Below are 26,545 nucleotides of genomic sequence, written 5' to 3'. Positions count from 1 at the left end.
AAAAAAAAATTCTGCTTAGAAAATAAGCAGGCCAGGTGAGGTGGTTCACGCCTGTAATGCCAGCACTTTGGGAGGCCAAGGTGGGCGGGTCACCTGAGGTCAGGAGTTCAAGACCAGCCTGGCCAAAATGGCAAAACCCGGTCTCCACTAAAAATACAAAATTTACCCAGGCATAGTGGTGCATGCCTGTAATCCCAACTAGTAGGGAGGCTGAAGCAGGAGAATTGCTTGAACCTGGGAGGTAGAGGTTGAGGTAAGCTGAGATCATGCCACTGCACTCCAGCCTAGGCAACAGAGCAAGAATCTGTCTCAAATAAATAAATAAATAAATAAGAAACAAGAATAACAAAAACCATGAAGTCAAGACAAAAAAAAATCTTGCAATTCATATTACAATGAGATAGTTTCCTTAATATAAAATATTCTACAAATTAGTTAAGGACTATAACATACATAACAGGGATAAAGGAAAAGGATCTGAGCAGTCAGAAAAAAGATAACACAAATGGCTTTCAAACACTTGAAGGGAAGTTCAGCCTTACTAATAAAAGTAATAGAAAATAAAACCAAGAGAATCTTTTTGCACCTATCAGACTGGTAGAAATTATCTAAATGTATAGTATGTTGGTAGAAATGTTGGAAAATTGGAAATTAATCTCAGGTTGTAGGTACAACCATAAATGGGCTCAGCCTCCATAGACAGTTAACTTGGTTTTCGTTTTTTAACATAACCAAAACCATAAATGTATACTCCATGAACTAGCAGTTCTAACTTTTAGAATGTCTTCCTACGTTTCCTAAATCTATGTCTTAAATGTATAAAGATCTCTATAATATCACTAGAAATAGTTTAAGACAATGTTGATCATTAGGAAGCTAAATATATTACATATATGCAGATAAAATATTCTGGGCCAGGCATGGTGGCTCATGCCTGTAATCCTGGCACATTAGGAGGCCGAGGTAGAAGGATTGCTTGAGCCCAGGAGTTTGAGACCAGCCAGGGCAACATGGCGAAATCCCGTCTCTACAAAAGATTTTTAAAAATTAGCCAGGTATAGTGGTGCCTGCCTATAGTCCCAGCTGCTTGGGAGGCTGAGGTGGGAGGACTGCTTGAGCCTGAGAGTTGGAGGTTGCAGTGAGCTGAGATCATGCCACTAAAGTCCAGCCTGGGTGACATGGCCAGACCCCGTCTCAAAGATAATAACAATAGGCCAGGTGCGGTGGCTCACGCTTGTAATCCCAGCACTTTGGGAGGCCGAGGCGGGCGGATCACGAGGTCAGGAGATCGAGACCACAGTGAAACCCCGTCTCTACTAAAAATACAAAAAATTAGCCGGGCGTGGTGGCGGGTGCCTGTAGTCCCAGCTACTCGGAGAGGCTGAGGCAGGAGAATGGCATGAACCCAGGAGGCGGAGCTTGCAGTGAGCCGAGATTGCGCCACTGCACTCCAGCCTGGGCGACAGAGCAAGACTCCGTCTCAAAAAAAAAAAAGATAAAAACAATAATAATATTTTGAAGTTACTTTTACAAAACGAATAGCCAAGCATGGCAGTGTGCGTTGGCTCACATTGGTAATCCCAACAGTTTGGGAGGCCAAGACGGGAGGATCACTTAAGGACAGGAGTTTCAGAACAGCCTGGACAACACAGCAAAACCCCATCTCTACAAAAATAAATAAATAAATAAATTAGCTGGGCGTGATGGCGTATGCCTATAATCCTAGATACCTGGGAGGTTGGGGCAGGTGAATCACTTGATCCATTAGTTCAAGGCTGCAATGAGTTATGATTGTGCCACTGCATTCCAGCTTGAATAAGGAGACCCTGTCCCTTTTTTTTCTTTGAGAAATGAACTGTTTATATACTGAATTTGAAAATCTCTAAGATAGGTGACAAAAAGCAGAGTACAGAACACTGTGTTTAATGTGTTATCACATGTAGACAGTATTGCATAATGGTTAAAAGCTTGGTCAAGTGAAGAGTAAGTGACTCAGTCATGCACAACTCATTTAACCTGTCTATGCCTCAGTTGCATCATCTGTCAAAATCGGGTCTAATAATATCCACCTTTTAAAGCCTCAAAAATTTGTCCTAGGATAACAACTTGTATAAATCAATAAACAGAAGAGAAGTAAAAAAAATAGTAATAATAAAGAGAAATAAGACTTTGGAAAAAATATATGCAGCAAATACGACAGAAAGAGCTGACATATTCAAAATAAATAACTTTTACAAATGAATGGGAAACCATATACTGACTGAACAAATACCAAATACAAACAATAAATAAATGGAAAGAAACTCATTCACCAATTAACAAAGAAATAAAACTAAAGCAACATCAAAATTGGCAAATATCTCAGTGACAAAAGAATCTGCAGATGCTTGAGAAAGGCATTCTCATACAGTGTGGCTACAAGTGTAAACTGATGTATCCTTTTGTATACTGATATAAACTATGGATTAAAATCAACATATTTTACTTTTAAGAGTTCTTTTTTTTGTTTTGTTTTTTTTGTTTGTTTGTTGTTTTTTTTTTTTTGAGACAGAGTCTCGCTCTGTCGCCCAGGCTCGAGTGCAGTGGCGCAATCTCGGCTCACTGCAAGCTCAGTCTCCCGGATTCACGCCATTCTCCTGCCTCAGCCTCTCCGAGTAGCTGGGACTACAGGCGCCTGCCACCACGCCCGGCTAATTTTTTGTATTTTTAGTAGAGACGGGGTTTCACCGTGGTCTCGATCTCCTGACCTCGTGATCCGCCCGCCTCGGCCTCCCAAAGTGCTGGGATTACAAGCGTGAGCCACCGTGCCCGGCCACTTTTAAGAGTTCTTGAGCAAATAATGGGACAAGTATGCAAAGATGCTGCCTTTACAGTTTTTTTCTATAACTTCATAAATGTCAAAGATTTAAATTATTGCCTCTTAGTCAATTTTTAAAAATACATTTTCTTTTTTAATGTACTCATTTTTTAGTGAAAATCGATCACAGAATACTATTTATAAACTGTAAAATTTCTATAAATATGAATTTTATACATGCATATTTACTGTATCCATGAAAAGTCCTGGAAGGCCATCACCACAGCATGAGAGGAAATCAAACCAAATGGGAATATTCTTTTTTTGTACTATCTAAAATTACTTTTTCTTAACAATGACTTTCACTTTACAACGTTATCAGAAAAACCAATTAATATATTTATATTTGGGGATAAAAGTTATATACTAGTTTATACAGAAGACTTCAATCAACAAGGCTGTAAATCTATGAAACCATTTCCAGTGAGTATAATGGAAAAGGCAAAAAACCTGAAAGAAATAGCACAAGAAGGAGTTTTGTGCATTTGGGGAAGCAGCAAAGATTTCAAACAGATAAGACTGTAATCTTAAGTTGATCTCAAGAATCCTTTAGTCTATGCCTATGAGGACAATCTTCTATCCTTTTGGTTGCTGTTTCCTAACACGTTCAGTAACTTTAAGATAACAGCTCTCCAGACCATAACAAATTCCTTCAATGACCAGGACAAATGTACCAATGGTAAGATAAGATGAACTATTTAATCAAGAGACAATCATAATGAGACATTTGTTGGTACAGACTCATGAAGTGTTTCCAATATTCAGAGATAGATTTCATGTCACACAGGTCTTTGAAATATGAAAGGAGTACCCAATAATGACTACTTACTAATTCCACTGTATTAGGATATGATTCACAGTTTAGGACGGTAATTCAAAATATACAATTCTATAGAAAGTACACTAATAAAATAGAGGCTACCTTTTTTCTTTTTGAGACAGGGTCTCCTTCTATCACCTAGACTACAGTGCAGTGGTGTGATCATGGTTCACTGAAGCCTCGACCTCCTGAGCTCAAGCAATCCTCCCACCTCAGCCTCCTGAGTAGCTGAGACTACAGGTGTGTGCCACCACACCCAGCAAATTTTTGTATTTTCTGTAGGGATGAGGTTTCACCATGTTGCCTTGGCTGGTCTCGAACTCCTGGTTTCAAGCAATCCACCTACCTCAGCCACTCAAAGTGCTAGGACTACTGGCATGAGCCACCGTGCTCAGCCTTAGGTTACCTTTCTATATACAGTCAGTCACAGGAATTAACATCTGATTTTGCATTCTAAAAACAAGTCCCTATTTTATATTTCCAGAATTCAATTTATTCAAAATTTGCTTTTCTTGCTGGTAATTAAGTTCTAGCAATTTTTATGTCTGTATGTTTAAAAAAATTAACATATCCACATACAATGTGATATAGTTTGGTCGTGTCTCCACCCAAATCTCATCTTGAATTATATCACCTATAATTCCCATTGTTGTGGGAGGGACCTGGTGGGAGATGACTGAATCATGGCGGCGGTTTCCCCCATACTGTTCTTGTGATAAGTGAATGTCTCTTGAGATCTGATGGTTTTATAAGGAGAAACCGCTTTCGCTTGGTTCTCATTCTTTTTTTGCCTGCTGCCATCCACATAAGATGTGACTTGCTCCGACTTGCCTTCCAGCATGATTGTGAGGCCTCCCCAGCCATGTGGAACTCTGAGTCGAATTAAACCCTTTTCTTTTGTAAACTGCCCAGTCTCGGGTATGCCTTTATCAGCAGTGTAAAAACGGACTAATACACAATGTAACAACAAAAAATTTCAATCACATTTCATAGAAACATTTGATTATCTTAACACTTACCTGTCCTTCCCTTGAAAATTTAAAGGGTGGTTTGTGTTTAATAACACTTGTTGCAAGCCTTAGGAGTCCTGTAAGCCCATCATCTTCTACATTACCATCCTGATGATCAAGGATCTCCCTACTACAAAAAAAGAAAAAAAATACGCACAAACAAGATAGTTCACATAATTATGTCTTTTATCTTTCCTCAACAATATAAATGTCAATTTCACATCAAATTTTACCTTCGAATACAGTCAGCCAAATGTCTTGCCAAGGCATCTAAGTCGAGGAGCGTTGTCTTAATACAAAAAGAAAATAAAAATTCAAATATAATTTTATGTTTTACCAAACATAAAATTATTAAAATCATTTCCTTATAGGTAACAATAATTTAGTTCTCCCAAATTCAATAAGTTATAAACATAATACATCTACTCTTTACTTATACATTATGTCAATTAATCAAATTAGTCTTAAACACATCACTGATCATTCTACAAAAACGAATCAGTGGAATGTTGATAATAAATTAAGTCAATGACGATTTAATGGGTGCAGCACACCAACATGGCACATGTATACATATGTAACAAACCTTCACGTTGTGCACATGTACCCTAAAACTTAAAGTATAATTAAAAAAAAAAAGTCATAGTAATCTACTGAGAAGACACTAAAGTTTGTTTTTGTTTTTTTTTAATGACTTTATTGAGATGTAATTCACACACAATTCACCAAGGTTTGTTTTTAACAATACCTTTAAATTAGACTTTTAACAATAAACTAAATTCTACAGTTCATTCCAAAAAAAACACTTTACTTCTCATTATAACTAAGCAACAACATTAAAACAGACTTCACAAAATCTAACTTGAGTCCCCTCAAGGAAACCCAAATCTCTAAAAAGGAAAATTACAAGAAAGCAAGATCAGATTCCCATTTTAGCTCAAATGGGCAAACCCAGGTTTGTTTTTTTTTTTAAAGTACAATGTTTATTTGGCATCAATATTTTAATTAATAAGTATATTAAAACTTGCTCAATACTAATTTTTTAAATTATTTCTCAAATGAAAAGTAGATTCTAAGAATTCAGATGTTAACTAAAAAGCAAAAAGTATAAACACCACAGAAGTTTTAAATGTAAAGTGAACATATTGAACTTTGATTTAAATACATTTAAAAGTTTAAGAAAAATGTGTCCTAAATATTTCAAAGGATCTTCTTTATGTGTTTCTCATTTTCTTTTGAATTGACAACTTAGACACATTTTAGTTGACTAAATTTATGTACAATGGAAAAAACGGAGTCTTTATGTGGCAAGATTTGCTTTGAAATTTACTTTTTTTTTTTTTTTTTTTTCAGACGGAGTTTCACTCTGTCGCCAGGCTAGAGTGCAGTGGGGTAATCTCAGCTCACTGACTGCAACCTCCGCCTCCCAGGTTCAAGCGATTCTGCCTCAGCCCTCCTGAGTAGCTGGGTCTACAAGCGCCTGTGACCATGCCCAGCTAATTTTTGTATTTTTAGTAGAGAAGGGGTTTCACCATGTTGGCCAGGATGGTCTCCATCTTTTGACCTTGTGATCCGCCCGCCTCGGCCTCCCAAAGTGCTGGGAATACAGGTGTGGGCCACTGCACCTGGCCTGAAATTTACTTGTTTTAAACATTACTTTGTTTGAATGGAAATGTCATTTTAGTCTAGTATAAGAAAATTAGATATGCAAAAACTAACAGTGTTTCTTTAAAGTAACTTCCATTTGAACTGCAATTTTATTTTACATATTTGGGACTCCAAACTACATGCTATTATAGAAAGCTGTATTTTTAAATTTAAAATCTACATTTCCCTTTCCAAATAAGATGTTACATCCACATATCTTATTGAGAAGAGACAGGAAATTATGGATAGATACCAGATGAAGACGTTTCAACTGAGGTCAGAGTAAAAACACGAAAGGAATTAGAATAAGGTGGAAAAGCACAAATATAGTAGAAATAGGACACCACCACCAAGTTATAGATTAATAAAGTACACTTAATAACCAATAAAGTCATGAACATGTAAGTCATAATTCATATTAACAAGAATAGAATACATAGAATAGTATATAATTTTCTGAACATACCTGACTAGCGTCCTTTATATGTATGTTGTCAACTAATTTGCATAACAACCAAAAATACTCTTTACATCCTGGTTTTAATATTGGTTCTTCCTCATAATCATCTATCTATTAAAAAAATTTTACACTTTGTGAAAACATTTTAAAAATAAATAAAATTATAATACATTTAAGAAACTAGAGACTTTATGAAATAAATTCCTGTATCAACTAAACAGTATTCAAAATCTTTTTTAAAATGGAGAGTACACGCTTAGTTTCTGTAAAATCAGAATAACCAGGCATAAAAATGACAAACATAAGAACTTTTAGAAAAATATGTCTCAAATTACTGACATTAAAAAAGATATGAATAAGGAGGAAAATAATGTAAATCCAACAACACACTGAATTTCTGGGATTAGTAAAAAGTGGGCTCTACATTTATTATGTAGTAGAAGCCTTTTAAAGACTAGTATATGCACTAGGGTAGGAAATAAAATTTAAAATTCCGAATATCATAAAGATAAATTAAAAAAAAAACTGTGACTTACTAGAGAAGAGAGCTCCATTTATGATTTTTTAATCAGTCAACTTATTAACACAAGGCCCAGAACCGAGTGAGAATAAATGCTATTTCTAAAATAGAGTATCCATGAGAGAGACCACAGAGCTGAAATCGGTCTCTTCCTAGTAGTAACATGGACACAATGTGTCACAATGCTGTCACCTTAAGCAGTATATAACTACTATCCTCTTGGTAAAAAATCACATACAGTAGTCAAATGACCAAAATTTTAAGGATATATTACAATGGTAAACTTGAGGCAAAGGAAATTTCAAAAAAAAAAAACTGCTTCTAAACAGTAAAATCTTACCCTAATAGGTTTGAGTGCTTGAGCATCAGGAAGAAATTTCAATAATGTTGAGGCAGCCAATAGCAGAAAAGAACGATTGATTGAGTCTCCTCCATCCAGCCCTGACAGGGATAACTTATAGAGACCACTGCATGATTCATGACGAACTGCAGTCTAGATGAAAAAGAAAGTTCCACAAACAGTGTGAGTTAGTATTACAAAGTTAATATGTTAGCAGAAATAATTTTAGGTGATTTTAAATACATGTTCTGCTGGGCAAGCCTGTAATCCCAGCACTTTGGGAGGCCCAGGCAGGAGGATAACCTGCGGCCAAGAGTCTGAGACCAGCCTGGCCAACACGGCAAAACCCTGTCACTACAAAAAATACAAAAATTAACCGGGTGTGGTGGCTTGCGCCTGTCATCCCAGTTACTCTGGAGACAGGCACAAGAATTGCTTGAACCAGGGAGGCAGAGGCTGCAGTGAGCTGATATGCCACTGCTCTCCAGACTGGGTGGCAGAACAAGATTATGCCTCACAAAAATAATTAATAAATACAATGTTCTAATCCCATAAATATATACATGTAAATTACACATGATCAAATAAAGTATCTCAAAGTATACCATAATATATAAATACAGTATTTTAGAAATCCTAAAGCATGGCCATAAAAACAGAAACAAAACAAAATAAGAACAACAGGTAAATACAAAGAATAATTGAATAAGGACATTTAGAATCATTTAAGTTATTTACAAGACAGTAAGAGGATAAAATATTTTCAGAACTAGAAGCAACACAGAAGCAACTTCAATCGGAATATTCTATAGATTGTAAAGAAACTGTCCAAATGTCAAAATGGTTACCTGAGACAGGACAAGAACATATATGGCATTATATCCAGAACTGATTTTTTTTTTTTTTTTTTTGAGAGTCTTGCTCTGAGCGTCTTCCAGGCTGGAGTGCAGTGGCGCAATCTTGGCTCACTGCAACCTCTGCCTCCTGGGTTCAAGCGATTCTCCTGCCTCAGTCTCCCAAGTAACTGAGATTACAGGTACCTGCCACCACGCCCAGCTAATTTTTTGTATTTCTAGTAGAGACAGGGTTTCACCATGTTGGCCAGGCTGGTCTTGCACTCCTGACCTCATGTGATCCACCCACCTCGGCCTCCCAAAGTGCTGGGATTACAGGTGTGAGCCACAGTGCCCAGCCAGAGCTAGTATTATTAGACAATGCAGATTTAAAAAATAAGTGACTTTGGAGCTAAATATATTATTGTGTGTTTCTATTATTTCACACAGGAATATGAGGTGAGTAATGCCAAGATATGGCTAATAAAAATTATATTGGCCTCAGTGTCAACATGGGAAGCAAAACATTTATTTATTTGTAGTCTCTCTAGCCTCTATTTCTACTTAAATAGAAAACGCAGGCTGGGTGCAGTGGCTCATGCCTATAATCCCAAGCAGTTTGGGAGGCCGAGGCAGGAGCATTACATGACACCAGGAGTTCAAGACCAACCTGGACAACACAGCGAGACCCTGTCTCTACAAAAAAGTTAAAAAACTAGCCAGGCATGGTGATGTGCACCTATGGTCCCAGCTACTTGGGAGGCTGAAGCCAGAGGATCGCTTGTTCCCAGGAGGTTGAGGCTGCAGGGAGCCATGATTGCACCACTGCACTCTAGCCTGGGTGACACAGGGAACAGGGAGATTCTGTCTCAAAGAAAGGAAAAAAAAAGGCCACAGAACTTTCCTAAAACATAAATTACCAAAATAAATTCTCAAGCCCTTCCTACTACCTGGAAAAAGTTTTTTTTTATTAATCCAAAGCAAAATAATCATTCTATAAACATTTCAGAAAAATATAAATGCTACATAATATATAATAGTCAAAAGTTCTTAAACATTGTACATAGTTCAAAACACTCTAGACCTTAAAGGATTAAGCAGATAATGTGATATATTTATGGACTCATGCATATTTGCTTCCATAGCTCTTTTATTATCAATGCTAATAACATGAAAACATATAAAAAGTAACAGTACTAACCTTCAATCTTTATCTTACCTCAGGAATAAGGAGAGTCAATTTCTTTAGCCAATCTTGTAAATGATCACTATCAGCAAGGCTAGATTTCACTAAAGAACAGCAATGAGCCCAACTCACCAAGAGCCACATTGAATAATGTGAAACTAAAGAAAAATTAGAAAACAGTTCATTATAAAGGTTTGTGCTAAAATGAAAACACAATGTTCATTATTAAAGGTAAAACATACCAATATATTATTCAAGTTTTTATTTATTAAAAGTTAACTTTGTGGAACCCTTACCTTCATGTCTAGACCTGTGATCAGACTGAGCTTTTAAAACTCTGTAAAGTAAAAACATCACCACCACCAATTAAATTCAGCAATGAATTAAAAATAATTCTATTAACATATATCCTTTAAGGTTATCACTTCCCCCCAAAGAAAGGAAAGCAGTGGGTGTGTGAGTGAGAGAGAGAGAGAGAGAGAGAGAGTGTGAGTGTGAGTGAGTGTGTGTGTGTGTGTGTGTGTGTGTGTGTGTGTGTTTTAAAAGACAGGAGACAGGGTCTCACTCTGTTGCCCAGGCTGGAATGCAGTGGCATGATCATGGCTCACTGCAGCCTTGACCTTCCAGGCTCAAGCAGCCCTCCCACCTCAGCCTCCCAATAGCTGGGACTACAAAGCATGTGCCACCACACCCAGCTAATTTTTGCAAAAGAAACTATATTTTAAGAGAGCTCCATTATTTATTTATTTTATATTCTTTATCATTTACTTAATGACTCACTGAAGAAGACTCAAACTCATTGAAGAAGAGAGTAGAATAATGGTTACCAGAGGCTGGAGGGTGGGGTAGGCTAGGGTGGGGTGGGGCAGAGGGTGTAACTCAAAGGGTACGAAGTTCCAGATAGAGCAGGAAGTTTTGAGATCTATTACATAGCAGGGTGTCTAGTCAATAAAAATATATTGTATGTTTCAAAATAAACAAACCAAATAAAAGAATCACTGGTAAAATCTTATTACAGCAAATACTAAATGACTTCAGATTTAATAAACAAAATTTGAATGAAAGAATATTGACTGAAATAAGTAAACCCTCAAGAAGTGCTCATGATTTAGTTACTAAAGAGATGTGTGTGACAAACACATAGGTTATGATGATTTACAGTCTAAACTTAAGACTCCTTTAAAAAATATATAATCTGAATCTAATCATGAAGGCTAATCATGAAAACTCAAACTGAAAAGTACTCTATAAAATAATTGGCCTGTATTACTTGAAAATGTATCACGAGAGAAAGGCTGAGAAAGTTATCTCTGATGAAAAGAAACAGAAGAACTGACAACTAAATGCAATACAATTAGTTGATCCTGAAGCAAGAAAAATACTGTTATAAAGAATACCAATAGGATTATTTTAATATGAACTATATGTTAGATAACATATCGATGTTAAATTCTATAAATTTAAAAATTTTACTCTAGCTATTAAGAAAATCTCCTTGGTCTTAGGAGATACACAACAAAGTACTGGTAATCAGTCATGATATCTGTAATTCAGTCTCACAAGATTCAGGAAAACATGTAAATACACAGAAAATACGTGACTCATAAATACAAGACACATTTTAGCAAGAGGTTAATAATATGTAAATTTGGATGAAAGGTACAAGAGATTTCATCATAATATCCCCCAAATTTTTCTATTAAGTTTAAAATTTTTCAAAATAAAGTTTTAAAACATTATATTCCTGCTATACATACACACATAAAATATATTTTAAAATGCATACCTAGGAGCCAGATTATCATACGTATAAGCAACAGACATAAGTCGCTGAATCAAACTGGTTCCTTGGACAAGAACAAGAAATACCTTTAAAACAAAAACATTTTAAAAGATATTTAAATACAGCAAAAGGAAAACCCTCAAAAAGCACTCATGATTTAGTTACTAAAGAGATGTGTATTACAAAATTTTAACCCAAAATTCCAAATTATTTTGATATTTATCTGTAACACAATAAAGAATGTCCTAAGAATTCTTTGAAAATACTGTAAAAATGCCAAGAATCAGAAAACCAGAATTTTATAATCACACTTAAGAGCAGCAACTGTAGGCTGGGTATGGTGGCTCACTGTAATCTCCCAGCAATGAGAGGCTCAGGTGGGTGGATTGCTTGAGCCCAGAAATCTGACACTAGCCTGGTCAATGTAGTAAAACTCCGTTTCCACTAAAAAAAACAAAAATTAGCTGGGTGTGTGGTGCATGTCTATAGTCCCATCTACTTTGGAGGCTGAGAAGGGAGGAACACCTGAGTCTGGGAGGCAGTGGCTGCGGTGAGCTGAGATTGTGCCACTGCACTCCAGCCTGAACAACAAAATGAGAATCTGTCTCAAAAAAAAAAAAAAAGAAAGAAAGAAATTACTAAGAATTTAGAAATAGGGGCAAAAATAGTCTTTATGTTCGATTCATAGATTCTCTGCATACCACTGAATTGGGGGAAAGAAATACATATATGTCAGTGGTTTCTTGGGAAGGGGTTGGTGAATAATTAAACATGTTTTCACTTTTGAAGAAAATATATTTAAAAAGAAACATCAAGTAGTAATAGATTCCTCAACCATTCTGAAATAAAAATAAAAAAGCAATATAATATACCACGGGTAGAGAGCATGAATTCTAGATTCAAAATCCTGAGGTTCAACATTCAGCTTCAGGCTACATGATCCCAATATATATGGAATTCCTCAGTTCTAGTTCTTCCTCATATAATGGGAGAAAATAATTCACTAACTTAATGAATTATTAAATTTATTCTGCAGGTTGGAAGGCATTCTGTGCACATACTTCATAAGGCACTGTTTCTGCACTGGGGCAGGCAGCCACAGAAAACATGCTAACACAAGTATATACAATGTGCAAATAAGCAAAAGAAGGGAGCAGCAACTAAACCTGTCCCTGGCAGAAGTGAGAAAGCTTCCAGAAAAACTGATGTTTAGGCTAAATTTTGCAAGTAACTTTTTAAAATACTATTAAAAAGATCACACAGAAAAATGATGGTAAACTCTTAAATAAGTTAGTGTTCTTCCTTACTACCTACAGTATATCAACATTAGATGACTCTCTTCGGTATTAAGGCAACAAAAATTTTTTATTTCCATAAATCTGAGATATACATACTAAGCTGTAATTATTTTGGGAAATAAACTCATGCAAAAACTATATAATATACACCTTTTCTAAAATAAAAAAAAAAATAACATTGGCCCGGCGTGGTGGCTCACACCTATAACCCCAGCACTTTGGGAGGCCGAGGCAGGCGGATCACTTGAGGTCAGGAGTTTGAGATCAGCCTGTCCAAGACGGCAAAACCCCGTCTCTACTAAAAATACAAAAATTAGCCAGACATGGTGGCGTGTGCCTATAATCCCAGCTACTTGGAGGCTGAGGTAGGAAAATCGCTTGAACACAGGAGGCAGAGGTTGCAATGAGCCGAGATGGTGCCAGTGCACTTCAGCTTGGGCAACAGAGCTAGGCTCCGTCTCAAAAAAAAAAAAACCCCAAACCACTGGCATGTGTGTAGAAAAAAATCTCTGAAAAGATAACATGAAAAGATATTAAGAGTAGTCACCTATGACTACGGAAAAAGTTCGTTTGTATATTATGAATTTTCAGTAAGCTTGTAGTTGCATATTATTTTTAAACACAAACCAATAACCTATAAACCTCCATAAATGTGCATATGTATTTTACACATACACTTATGTATATTTATAGTATTAAAATCTCAAAAGGAAATTGCCAATAAAGGTCAATAAACATTGAAATTATTTAGTGAGTTGATGGAAAGGATCACAATTAGAGCATTATTATAACCTGGAAAGTTTACTCTGAAAAAAACACGACCAAAACATTATAGTAATGTAAGGTTACTAAAGTGGTAGTGCACAACACAGTATATTGTAGAATACATTCAGATTATATTGTACTCTGCATATATTTCATTTTATATAAAATGACAGAGATCACTTTTCCCATTTAACCCCCAAAATTCCAAAAAGGAAATCTGCTTCAGGTTTCCATTTATACCAGTACTTTCTAACCTTATGTTCGTCACAATCTACCAGTAACAATTCATTACTTTGATGTTTCTTGGGTAGATATGAGGTGAGGTTCTCAAAAGGTTACAGAATGAGATCTCCCTAAAATCTCACCTTGATCACTCCGTACTTCTCGGCTCACTGATGGAGATGTTGGAAAGGCAAATATTTGATTACAGAATCCACAATCAAAAAGATTCTATTTTTATTGCTGGATGTCCTGGTTAATACAGTTGACCCTTGAACAACACAGGTCTGAACTGCACAGATCCACTTATATCTGGGTTTTCTCCCAACTCTGGCACTCCTAAGGCAGCAAGACCAACCCCTCACCTTCCTCCTTCTCTTCTACTTCCTGATCAATGTGAAGACCATGAGGATGAAGACCTTTATGATGACCCACTTCCACTTGAAGAATAGTAAATATATTTTCTTTTATGATTTTCTTAACACTTTCTTTTCTCTAGCTTACTTTAAGAATACAGTATATAATAGTATTAACATACAAAATATGCATTCACCAACTGCTGTTATTGGTAAGGCTTCTGGTTAACAGTAGGCTATCAGTAGTTAAGTTCTAGGGGAGTCAAAAGTTATACACAGATTTTTGACTGTACGGAGGGTCAGCATCCTTAACTCCTCTATTTTTCAAGGGCCAACTATATTTTCTTTCACCTCCAAATCCACCCTTTTATACGCTTGTTCTATTAGGCTAGGGCTAATATATCAAAAACCAAATTCCTCCTTTGCCAGTTGGCTTCCTATTAGGTTCTGCCAGTCTAGGATACTTGAGAGACTCCTCCTTTCTTTTTTCTGTCAGCATTTATCTAAAAGTATTTACCTAGAAGAGACAGTTTGTTTCAGCCTTCAGCTTTTTAAGGCACTCCTACCACCAGCTTTATAAGGTCCCCTCTGAGAATCTTACAGCAGATGAGCATAAGAGCATAACTGCTTTCTCAGAGGCCTAAACCCTGGTTTAACAGGATCCCTCCTGCAAGCTTCTAAGTTCCTGATAACCCAACCACTTCCCTAATGTTCCACAAGATCTAGGGGTGGTAAATGGCTCCTTATCTGGGTTACCGCACCACTCCTTTTTACTTTTAAAGCCTTGTAACACATGCATGTAAAACTGATTCCCTATTTTAAATTTCCTATGTTGAAATACCAACTATGGCTTCTGTTTTCATAAATGCATCCTCAAAGTATATAAATTACTGAGTTCAAAGAATAAATTCAGTCTCACAGATATTAAAATGGCACGATTCATTTCTGCATTCTGGATGATGAAATGAAAAGCATTACTGCTTCATAATCACTACTGCCTTAAAACAATGCCATCAGTTCAGCTGTCAGGTTAAGTCACAGTAATCTAGAATACATTTCTTAAGCATTAGCATATTTCTTCAGTTTATAAAAATAAATGGAATTCATCATTAAGCATTAACTTCTGCACTTTACCTCTGTTAATCGTGGTATATGAAGACCCTTAGCATGATCACCAGCAGCCTTCCTTGATTTGCCAGGCCAGCTTCTTTTCCTATGGCTTTCTGCTATACCAGACCAGGCAAAGACATCATGATAAGCTAAATCCAAATCGGATGGATCTACTGCAAACTGGCATATTAACTTCAGCAAGCAAGCAAGACAGTCTAGCTGCCACTGTAAATGAGAAGAAATGGTCAATTCCCTATTTTCATTAATTTAGAATGGCCACAATACAATTTTGAAATTAAAAGACCAGAAAATAAAAATAATTATAGCTAGTACTTAAACATGTACTATATAAAAATTTTGCTGCTCAAATATTATGGTCAGTAACAATTCAATCTTATAAAAATGAAGAAAAAGTATCTAGAAATAAAGAGGGTATACAAGATGTATTTAATGAAATGGAAATGACACTTTTTCTTTAATGAAGGCAATATAAAAATATATGTAATAGACAGCTATGAGATTTTTGAAAAAACATACTGCTCATAATTTATAATTTTTTAAAAATTAAAATGACAAGGATATTACTTATCAATAAAATTAACTGAGAAACAAAGTATTATATGCTGTTTCTCCAAACAAGTGGCACAAACTCTTAATATTTAGGGACCAAAGCAATTGTTAGTAATTCTAGAAAATAATTCAACTGAAAATCTTGCACTTTCCATAACCACATTAAAAATAAACATTTATTTTATTTGAAAAATTGTTTTAAATATTGTTTAGCATGTATAAAAAATAAAATTCACAGCTGACTGGAAGCTCAATTTTAGTAACAGTTCACTTTAATTAGAATATCACTGATGTATAAGATGAGAGTTTCACGGCTTTTTCTTTAATAGTTCTTAACCTCCTGCTCTCCTGATTGCACTGCCAAATATATTCCTATACAAACATACCAGAAAGAAACGGTACTTTCTTCCTGCAATAATAGCAATACTATATTACTGAACTGAGAGATAGATAGCAAGATAATTCAGAGAAAAAAAGTCTTTTCAACTAATTGGTGCTATAAAAACCAAATAGCCACATGAAGAAGGAAAAAAATTCAATACTGCATACACAAAACTCAAAATTTATTGTTATAGACCTAAATGTAAAAGAAAAGACTATAAAACTTACAGAAAGCAGAGGAGAAAAGTCTTTGTGACCTTGGAACAAATATTTGTAGACTGGATACAAATTTCATTAAAATTAAAACCTCTCCCCTAAAAGATACTGTCAGTATAATGAAAAAGTAAGCCACAGCATGTGTGGGGGGCTTGTCCCCACACACACATCAGAGAAAGACTTCTCCATAATGTTTAAGGGAAAAGACCATCTCACAACTATATACTAAGACATTTCACAAAAGAAGATACACAATCAACAAACACACAACATAATGCTAAACATCATTAGCAATGAGGGAAGGACAGGTGAAGCCACCATGAGATAACACTACTATACCCACTAGAATAGCTCAAAGTTTAAAACCCTGGCCATATCAACTTCTGGCAAAGATGTGGAGTAAATGAAATTCTCGTATGTTGCATAGTACAAATGCTTTGGAAAACAGTTTGGCATCTTCTTATAAGATTAATCTTACACTCACCATATTATTTAGCAATTTCATTACTTGGTATTAATCCAAGAGATTAAAACATACATATACCAAATGACCTGTATGTGAATGTTTACAGAAGCTTTATTTTAATAACCCAAAACTATAAGCCACTCAAATGTCAATAGGTGAGTAGATAAATGAATTGTGGTATACCTATACAACGAATATATTACTCAGCAGTGAAAACGAACCAACTACTGATACACATTTAACAACCTCAAAAAGCATTCTGAATAAAAGAAGCCAGATACTAAATGGTACATATTGCACTGATCCAATTACATGAAATTTTATAAAATGAAAATCTCATCTATTGTAACAGAAAGTGGAGGAAGAAAAATTAATAGCAAAACTGCAGGACGGAACTTCTTAAGTAATGGAAATATTCTTTGTTTGGATGTTAGAGCATTACATAAACATTTTTCAAAAGTCACCCTTTAAAATGAGTGCATTATTTATTACATGAAAAGTGTACTGCAACCTCACATGATATGCAAAAATTAACTTAAAATGGACCAAAGACCTAAAAAATAAGAGCTAAAACCAGAAACCTCTTAACAGAAAACATAGTCATCAATCTCTGTGTAAGGGGATTAAGTAATGGTTTTGTAGATACAACACAAAAACGACAAGCACAAAGGAAAACAGAGACACTAGACTTCATCAAAATTACAAATTTTTGTAAATCACAGGGTGCTCTCAAGAAAGAGAAAAAGGCAACCCATAGAATGGGAGAAAATATTTGTAAATCACATGCACTGTAAGGAATCAGTATCTGAAATACATAAGGAATTCTAACAAATCAACAAAAAGACAACCCAATTAAAAGTGGGCAATGGATGTGAAATGACATTACTCCAAAGATAAACAAGTGGCCAATAAGCACATGGAAAGATGTTCGGCCTCACTAGTCACCAAGGAAATGCAAATCAAAACCACAACTAGGTACCACTTTACACACTAGGATAGCTAAAATAAAAGAGACACTAACAAGTCTTGGAAAGGATGTGGAAAAACTGGAACCTTCACACATCGCTAGTAGAAATGTAGAATGTTGCAGCTTTGGTAAACTGTTTGGAAATTCCTCAAAAAGTTAGAAGTTACCACAGGACCCAGAAACTGCACTCTATACCCAGGGCACAACTGTTTATAACAACACTATTGATAATAGCCCCAAACTGGAAACAACGCAAATGTTCACCAACTCATCAATCTTCTACTCCCTAGATTCAGCTGTGACTGAACAAACGTTTCACCAAAGATGTATGAACGAATGTGTGTGTGTATATATATGTATACACACACACATACATGCATACATGCTTATGAATGGTCAACAGACACATAAAAAGCTGCTCAAGATCCTTAGCATTGGGAAAATGTAAATGTTAGAAATCACAATAAAATACCACTTAAGTATTGGCAAGGTATACCACTCCTAAGCATATATGCCAAAAAGAAGTGAAAATGTATTATCTATGCATAAACTCATAAACAAATGCTCACAATAGTCAAAGTGTAGAAATAACGCAAATGCTTCTCAATTGGTGAATGGATAAACATGTAATATAATTATAAAAAAATGAATTATTGATACTTGCTACTTCCAAGGATGAATCTTGAAAATAGGCTAAGTGAAAGAAACTGGTCACAATGGACCATATATTGTATGGTTCCATTTATAGGAAATGTCCAGAATGGGCAAATCCACAGAAATAGAAAGCAGACTATAATGGTGGTTGCCTAGGGCTAAAGCGTTTGTGGGGAGGTTTCTTTTGAGGGGATACAACTGTTCTGGAATTAGATGCTGGTCATGGTCCCACAACTTTGTGAATATAGTAAAAACAGTACATTTTGGAAGAGTACATTGATTGCATGTTAACTATATTTCAAAAAAAATTTTAAACGTATACTTCAACTAAACTCACTTGAAAAGAAAAAAAAAAATAAGAAACAAGAACAATCCTGAACTTAGAAGTATTTCATAATATTAAGAGAGATGCATTATAAACAGGAAATACCAGTTGACCTGAAAGCAATTTCTATCTTAGACATGCTTTGCATCTTGGGCATTATAAAGCTACAATAAACCACATATTGGCAATAAAATGTTTTTAGTAATACTTCAGGAAAGCATTCATAATTTCAAGAAAAACAAACAGAGAAAACCTTTAGCATAGGGGTGTCCAATCTTTTGGCTTCCCTGGGCCACACTGGAAGAACAACAACTGTCTTGGCCCACATGTAAAATAAACTAACACTGACAATAGCTGATGAGCTAAAAAATTTAGACATAAGATTACTTGATGTCAAATCATTACACCTGACTCCTAGGTTAGAAGGCAATTCAAAAAAAGCAAAACAAAACAAAAAAACCACAGGAACTAAGAAAATATTTGAATTCAATGTTTGATAACGCTAAACTGCTTTGATGGAAGAAAATGGAATGTCCTTTACAATGAGCTTGAAACTGGCCTGTGTGGTTTTGTATATCATTATTAAGATTTAAACATTCTACAAGCAATTTTATTTACATATATAGTACTTCTTCAAATCACGGTAGTAAAGTTAACATTTTTAAAAATTTCCAATTTTTTATGCAAGTTCACAGAAAAAAAATTCCATTTTGTTGAGGACCAATACTTTTGTAAAATATTATAAAAATACAGCAACAATGTCTAATTGCTATAAAAATTTCTAGAGGCTTACTCTCAATTTCTGTATCCATCTCAATGTAAGCCAGTCAACATGGTCTGGAAACACATTTTTTATTATTACTACTATAAAGGAAGAAATGATCAAAACAAAATAAAACAAAGTTTTTTAAAAAACCTAAGATGTAAACCAAATTTTTAAAAAGCGACCAAACTTTATATAAATATTAATATATAATTTATCAACCTAAAGGAAACATGTTTATGAACTGGCCAGAGTTTAGAGTAATTAATTTTATCAGAAGAATTTTTTAATACAGATAACATGGAAAACACTTATTCCTAATTAGTTTATCAAACTCTGTATTTTTAAATTCATTTCTGCTATATTCCATACTTTATTGTAAGGAACTATATGGCAAAAGCTACACTTGCTGATGAAATGGAAGTGTTTCAAATGGGATAACTACTGTAACTAGTTGAAACCGTAAATTTGCACTTACCACAGTCCATGATTCCTGCTCTTTAGGCTCTAGAATTCCAGAATTAAAAATTTCTAGTAACTGTTGAAGCCCTCCAGCAGCAACAAACTGTAGGCAATTGTGAAAGTAATAGTAAGAGAAAAGCAGATATATAATGCAATAATGCTTGTTGATTCAGTAAATGGATATGAAAACTATTACATCTTTTATTTACACAATTATTCTTTCATTTAAATTACCAAAATAATTTCTAGACAAAATAATAAGATAAAGCCTACTTTCAAGAATTTAAGGGTGGGTGCAATGGTTCATGCCTGTAATCCTAGCACTTTGGGAGGCCAAAGCCAGAGGATGGCTTGAGGTTAGGACTTTGAGACCAGCCTAGGCAACACAGGAAGACCTCATCTCTACAAAAAATAAAAAAAATTGGCCGGGTATGGTGGCTTGTGCCTATAGTTTCAGCTACTAGGGAGGCTGAGGCAGGAGGATCACTCGAACCCAGGAGGTCAAGGCTGCAGTGAGCCATGATCATGCCACTGCAATCCAGCCTGGGTGACAAGGTGAGCCCTGTCCTAAACAAAACAAAATAAAACAAACAAGAATTTAAAAAAATATACACTTGAGGCCGGGTGCAGTGGCTCACGCCTGTAATCCCAGCACTTTGGGAGGCTGAGGCGGGCGGATCACGAGGTCAGGAGATCAAGACCATCCTGGCTAACATGGTGAAACCCCATCTCTACTAAACATACAAAAAAATTAGCCGGGTGTGGTGGCGGGCACTTGTAGTACCAGCTACTCGGGAGGCTGAGGCAGGAGAATGGCGTGAACCTGGGAGGCGGAGCTTGCAGCAAGCAGAGATCGTGCCACTGCACTCCAGCCTGGGTGACAGAGCGAGACTCCGTCTCAAAAAAAAAAAAATTTTATACACACACACACACACACACACACACACACACACACTTGAAAAAGCCTATAAACATCTTTCTGTTCCATTAGCCATTTAGTCCTAGACACTGGGATGTCCTCTCAGTATCTTTTTTTGCTGCCCAGGCTGGAGTGCTGTGGTGCGATCTCAGCTCACTGCAACCTCCACCTCCTGGGTTCAAGTGATTCTCCTGCCTCAGCCACCTTGGTAGCTGGGATTATGGGCGGTGTGCTACCACACCCAGCTCATTTTTGCATTTTTAGTAGAGACACGGGTTTTACCATGTTGGCCAGGCTGGTCTCAAACTCCTGACCTCAAGTGATCCATCCGTCTCAGCCTCCCAAAGTGCTGGATCACAGGTGTGAGCCACCATGCCAGGCCTCTCACAGTATTTCAACAGAGGGAAAATGAGAGCTAAAAACAGGAGCACCAAGGCATTAAATAATCTGTTTACATAATTGCAACTTAAAGTAATACAGGATTTTTAAACTATGCTTTATTTTAATAGTATATTAGTTTAAAAACAATGAAGAATTATGGTACCCACTTTTGAAAAACTGGAGATAAATTATTTTTATCAATACATTGAAAAACACATATGATCAAACCTTGCAACTCCAGGAATTTTTACTATTTTCCACTTGATCTTCACTTGAATCATCTGAATCTGGATAAAGATCACTGTAACTTCCCTATGAGAAAGGCAAAAAAAGTAAGGCAGAATGGCGGAAGAAAGAATTATTCTAGAATGGAAAAGACAATACATTATAGAATTTTGCTCCAGAGAGAACACAAACATTTAATGATAATAATGGAAATGCAATTACCGTTGACTCCCTCCTTATTCTTCTATTAGGTTTTCCCAGTGCTTCAATAATTTCCAGAGCATACAATAGCTTGTGGGCGCTCTTAATTTTGAGAAGTTCTTTCCAATTAAATCCATCATTACTCTTAAATTAGAAAAACATGTTTCTCAAGCCAACTTACTCAGGGAACACAAAAAAGAAAAACTTTAAACAAACTAACACTACATAAAAACTCAAAATATTATATATACTTTGAAACATATTAAAACATATGAAGACTAGTTATACAATTGGTACAAATGGTATGCTTAAAACATCAATTATTCATTAAATTTTCTGAAAATAAAACCAATAAAATTAATATACAAACAGCAGCATGGGAAAATAATTAACTAACTGTTAATCTTCCCAATTAAAAGACGAAACAACACTGTAATCTAGTTGAGTAGGTAAACTTCTAAAGATGGTGATGAATTAAATGTCTGTACTTAATAGTTACAACTAGGTATTCAAAAGTTATACAAATATATGAAGTCAGGAACACTGCTGTTTTCTACTGTCAATTCATGAAATAATGTAATTCACACTTAATGTGCATCTTTGAAATGCTATTACTAGTGCTACTGTAAGTCATCATTTGGCATTTTGAAGAGCCCATCTTTTTCACTTCCAAGCCTTGTGAGATATTGGATCTCCCAAAATCACATGATAATGTTCCAAATCCTAGAATTAGCATAACATTAGGACATTTATTTTTTCATTCATCCTATAGGAGTTCTTTCAGAGATCTCCTCAAATAAACTACTTATTATACAAATTTTAAAAACAATCTTTAAGCCAGGGGCAGTGGCTCATGCCTATAATCCCAGCATTTTGGGAGGCTGAGGTGGGCAGATCATTTGAAGTCAGGAGTTATAGATCAACTTGGCCAAAATGGTGAAACCCTGTCTCTGCTAAAAATACAAAAATGAGCCAGGCATGGTGCACACGCCTATGGTCTCAGCTACTGGGGAAGGTGGGGGGAGGAAGGATCACTTGAGCCCTCGTGGTTGTGGTTGCAGTGAGCTGAGACCACACCACCGTACTCCAGCCTGGGTAACAGAGTAAGACCTTATCTCAAAAATAAATAAATAAATAAATAAAAACCGTCTTTAATGTTAAAGACTTTACAAAGATACCCCACACACATGTGAGGTGGTGTCCATACGGAAAAAAAATTACCACACAGATATTAAATTTGCCTAAGTTTCTCCAATTCCGTCAGTTAATTTGTATAAGCATACAAAACAAATACTGATGCACATCATTTCACCTCTGTGTATTTTCTCTAAACATTACTTTTTGTTGCTAAGAATAAAAAACAATATTAAAAGCATACCGTAATATGAAAAAACACTAATATAAAATGTCAATAATTTTAGAAAACATCTTCATCTTACATTTAGCCTCTGATATATTATTCACCCTCACTAAATAAACAAATGAAAATTAAAATGAAGTGGCACTTTTTACCTATTATATGGGTAAAACTATATCCAGATTTACTGAGGGTACATCAACAGGCAATCTTCTACACTGTCAATAGGAATATAAACTGGTAACAGCCTCTAGGAGAGTAAAGTGATTTTGTGGGCTCACCTGCTCATCTGAGATATTCTGGAATGCCATCAACATATTAGGACATGTAGGAAGAAGCATCAGTAGCTCCCAGACCCGCCTAGACAGATTTTCTGCATGAAGATGAAGTTCTTCACATCGTAAGCTCTACACAAATAAGAACAACTGCTTTATCAAAACAGATCAGAAAAGAAAAAGTTTTAAGTTCAAATTTTTGAGTAAAATAATTATCAAATTTGCTAATAGTTTTTAGCCTCACTTTTTGAAAAGTGAGAAATGAAACATTTGTTATATGATACATAATATTTGAGAAAATTAATAGCCAAGCAGTGTTTTTTCAACTTCTTACTGAACATTTTTCTAGAAAAGCTTTCCTCTAAGACTGATCATGTTCCTCAGGAAACTTTTGAAATAAAAGTGAAAACATCTGTTTAAAGGCCATTCTAACAAATTTCAACATGACTATCATCTATTTCCATTTTGCAAGTCACGGTCACTATTCTAAGCACAATAAAGACTTGGTGAATTAAATCCTTGAACTTCCATTTAGGAAAAGAGCCCGTTTCTCTTATTTTGCTAATCTAAACCTCATTTTTCAGTCTCAGATGAGCAGACATTAAGAAGAAAGCAAACAATTTTAGAGAACTATTTTCTTCCATTATCATTTGTTAAATCTGAGTTCCGAAACTTGCTAAGGCAAGAGTAAGCTAAATAACGTTTCAAAAACCATTTACGAAATCAGCAATTAAAAAAAAATTAAAGTATCACCCTGAGAGGTAAAAAGAGTAAAAACTAAATTGACAGTTTTGGTATTTTCCACGGAGTATATTAATTTATTACTACTGCTACTATCATAGTGATTCTTTGGTATAACATGGTCTAGGGATATTCTATAAGCCTATAAAAAGAAACTTAGTTCTTTTGGTATAATAGCAGAAAGATGGTAAACTTTGGTGGCAAGGAAATCTTTTTTTTTTGAGATGGAGTTTTGCTCTTGTTGCCCAGGCTGGAATGCAATGGCACGATCTCGGCTCACTGCAACCTCCACCTCCCAGGTTCAAGCAATTCTCCAATGTCAAGGAAATCTTAGAAAGTTTCAAGGTAAATTTGGTCTTTCACAAGCTTGATGAACAGAGGAGCAACCCTTGAGTAACACTTGCACTATACTTGTGGAAATGGCACTCAGTTCTTCAATAAAACAACTCATCATTCCTTTGTAAATAACCATTAAAAAGAGAGAAATATTGAACTCTATGCAAAAAAGGATTAGAAAGAAAAATATCTCCAAAGTGTGCATAAGTATGTTCTGCTATGACTGAAAGTCTCATGAGACATACATAGTAAAGATACTTTTACTTTTTTGTGTAGCTCTCATCAGGGCCAAACCTATCTTATTCAGCAAAGAATCCCTGTTATCAACCTGCCAAAAATAAGATTCAATAAAATATCTGCAGCTGGGCACAGTGGCTCCCACCTGGAATCCCAGCACTTTGGGAGGCCGAGGCGGGCGGATCACAAGGTCAGGAGATCAAGACCATCCTGGCTAACAGAGTGAAACCCTGTCTCTACAAAACTACAAAAAAAAAAAAAAACTAGCTGGGCGTGGTGGCGTGCGCCTGTAGTCCCAGCTACTCAGGAGGCTGAGGCAGGAGAATCACTTGAACCTGGAAGGCGGAGGTTGCAGTGAGCCGATAACACACCACTGCACTCCAGCCTGGAGGACAGAGTGAGACTCTGTCTCAAAAAAAAAAAAAAAAAAAAAAAAAATCTGCTGAAACAATGAAATGCTTTCCCTTTGGTTTAAGTCTCACTACTCAGACTAACGTAACAGACATAACAGCCCAGGATCTCTTATCACTGGTCCTGGTTTTCTCTACTAAATCCTCCACACAAACATCTAAATTTTGTTTCTAAAAGCCCAGAAAAGAGCTCATTCTGCTGCTTAAAACCAGCCATAATGATGGATTTAAAAAAATCATTTAGGTCCTTTTGTGGTACAGGTTACAGTCTACCTTTCTGTCCTAGTATTTAAATTACACTATGCTTGTATTCCCAGTTCCTCAAACATGTCATTTGCTTTCTTAATGAAGAAAATCTGTAATGCTTTTCTCTTCACTCTTAACAGTAGCTGGACCCAATTTGAACAATTCCTCTTTTGAAAAAACCTTCTGCAAGTTTTTGTCCCCCTCCTCACATTATTCCCCTAATACATGGAACAGAACAACTAGCACTAGGTGAGAAAATGGAGGTTTCATGGGCACCTATTAATGATTATTCTGCTTGAAAAAACAATGGAGATTTCTTGGGAATTTAAGAATGTACTACCACGTGAGAAACTGAGGTGTAACAAACAGAAGGCTCAATGGCAGCCCAGTGCATCCATTATCAAACACATCATGGAAATGGGAAGAAGTCACTTAATCTTGGGGAAGAAAGAAAAGCATACTAGCCTAACACAGAGAAAACCATCAAAATACCACCATTTTACCTGCCTCTCAATCTCAAAATTGTGATTCACTGCATAAGCTACATGAATACATGAAAAGGTCTCAGAATAAGCCCATTTAAAGGCATTGTTTTAAAAGTTAGTGGATTGAATATGGCTCCTTTAGGTGATATCATACATACTCTTGCCTCTGAATGCCATCTTCAGGCTGAGCACAGCAGCTTATGCCTATGATCCCAGCACTTTGGGAGGCTGAGGTGGGAGGATCGCTTGAAGCCAGGAGTTTGAAACCGACCTGGGCAACATAGACAGACCATGTCTACAAAAAAATTAAAAAATTAGCCAGGCACATTGGCATGTGCCTGGAGTTCCACCTATTCAGGAGGCTGAGGCAGCAGGATCACTTGAACCTGAGAGATCAAGGCTACACTGAGCTACGATCATACCACTGCACCGCAGCCTGGGTGACACACTGAGACCATGTCTCACGAAAACAAAAATAATAATAAAATAAATGGCATCTTTATAGTGATAAGCCGCAAACCATTTTTCTAGACTATACCTTTTTTCTCTGAGCTCCATACTTATATATCCAAGTGATTACCTGACATCTCTACTTGATGTTCCTCAGGCATCCATCTATCCTCCAGCTCAAATGGAATCCACCCAGTTGCACAAGCCAGAAACCCAATGCCATTTCTGTCTTCCTTCTCCTCTTCATTCCCTACTCCTAAAACCCAAACCACCA

At 35.9% G+C, this 26,545-nt stretch overlaps 1 protein-coding gene across 3 annotated transcripts in view; it reads right to left on the bottom strand.

Annotated features, from left to right (window-relative positions):
- The window catches only part of USP34 (ubiquitin specific peptidase 34), a 297,846-nt gene that overhangs the window by 87,173 nt on the left and 184,128 nt on the right, over positions 1 to 26,545 (bottom strand). For all 3 annotated transcript variants that reach the window (XM_032176545.2, XM_032176542.2, XM_032176541.2), the window contains exons 30-41: positions 23,373 to 23,498; positions 21,756 to 21,878; positions 21,537 to 21,620; positions 20,025 to 20,111; positions 15,229 to 15,429; positions 11,460 to 11,542; positions 9,970 to 10,010; positions 9,707 to 9,831; positions 7,655 to 7,807; positions 6,801 to 6,905; positions 4,921 to 4,976; positions 4,697 to 4,817 (exon numbers count right to left, since the gene is read on the bottom strand). In XM_032176545.2, the coding sequence (XP_032032436.1) occupies positions 4,697 to 4,817; positions 4,921 to 4,976; positions 6,801 to 6,905; positions 7,655 to 7,807; positions 9,707 to 9,831; positions 9,970 to 10,010; positions 11,460 to 11,542; positions 15,229 to 15,429; positions 20,025 to 20,111; positions 21,537 to 21,620; positions 21,756 to 21,878; positions 23,373 to 23,498 (1,305 nt within the window). The remainder of the gene's footprint in view (positions 1 to 4,696; positions 4,818 to 4,920; positions 4,977 to 6,800; positions 6,906 to 7,654; positions 7,808 to 9,706; positions 9,832 to 9,969; positions 10,011 to 11,459; positions 11,543 to 15,228; positions 15,430 to 20,024; positions 20,112 to 21,536; positions 21,621 to 21,755; positions 21,879 to 23,372; positions 23,499 to 26,545) is intronic.

This window comes from Hylobates moloch, unplaced genomic scaffold (genome assembly GCF_009828535.3).
Source record: "Hylobates moloch isolate HMO894 unplaced genomic scaffold, HMol_V3 SCAFFOLD_15, whole genome shotgun sequence".
Taxonomy (NCBI): domain Eukaryota; kingdom Metazoa; phylum Chordata; class Mammalia; order Primates; family Hylobatidae; genus Hylobates; species Hylobates moloch.
Note: the sequence above shows the minus strand (reverse complement) of the source record. Positions and strands in the feature narration are given on the sequence as shown.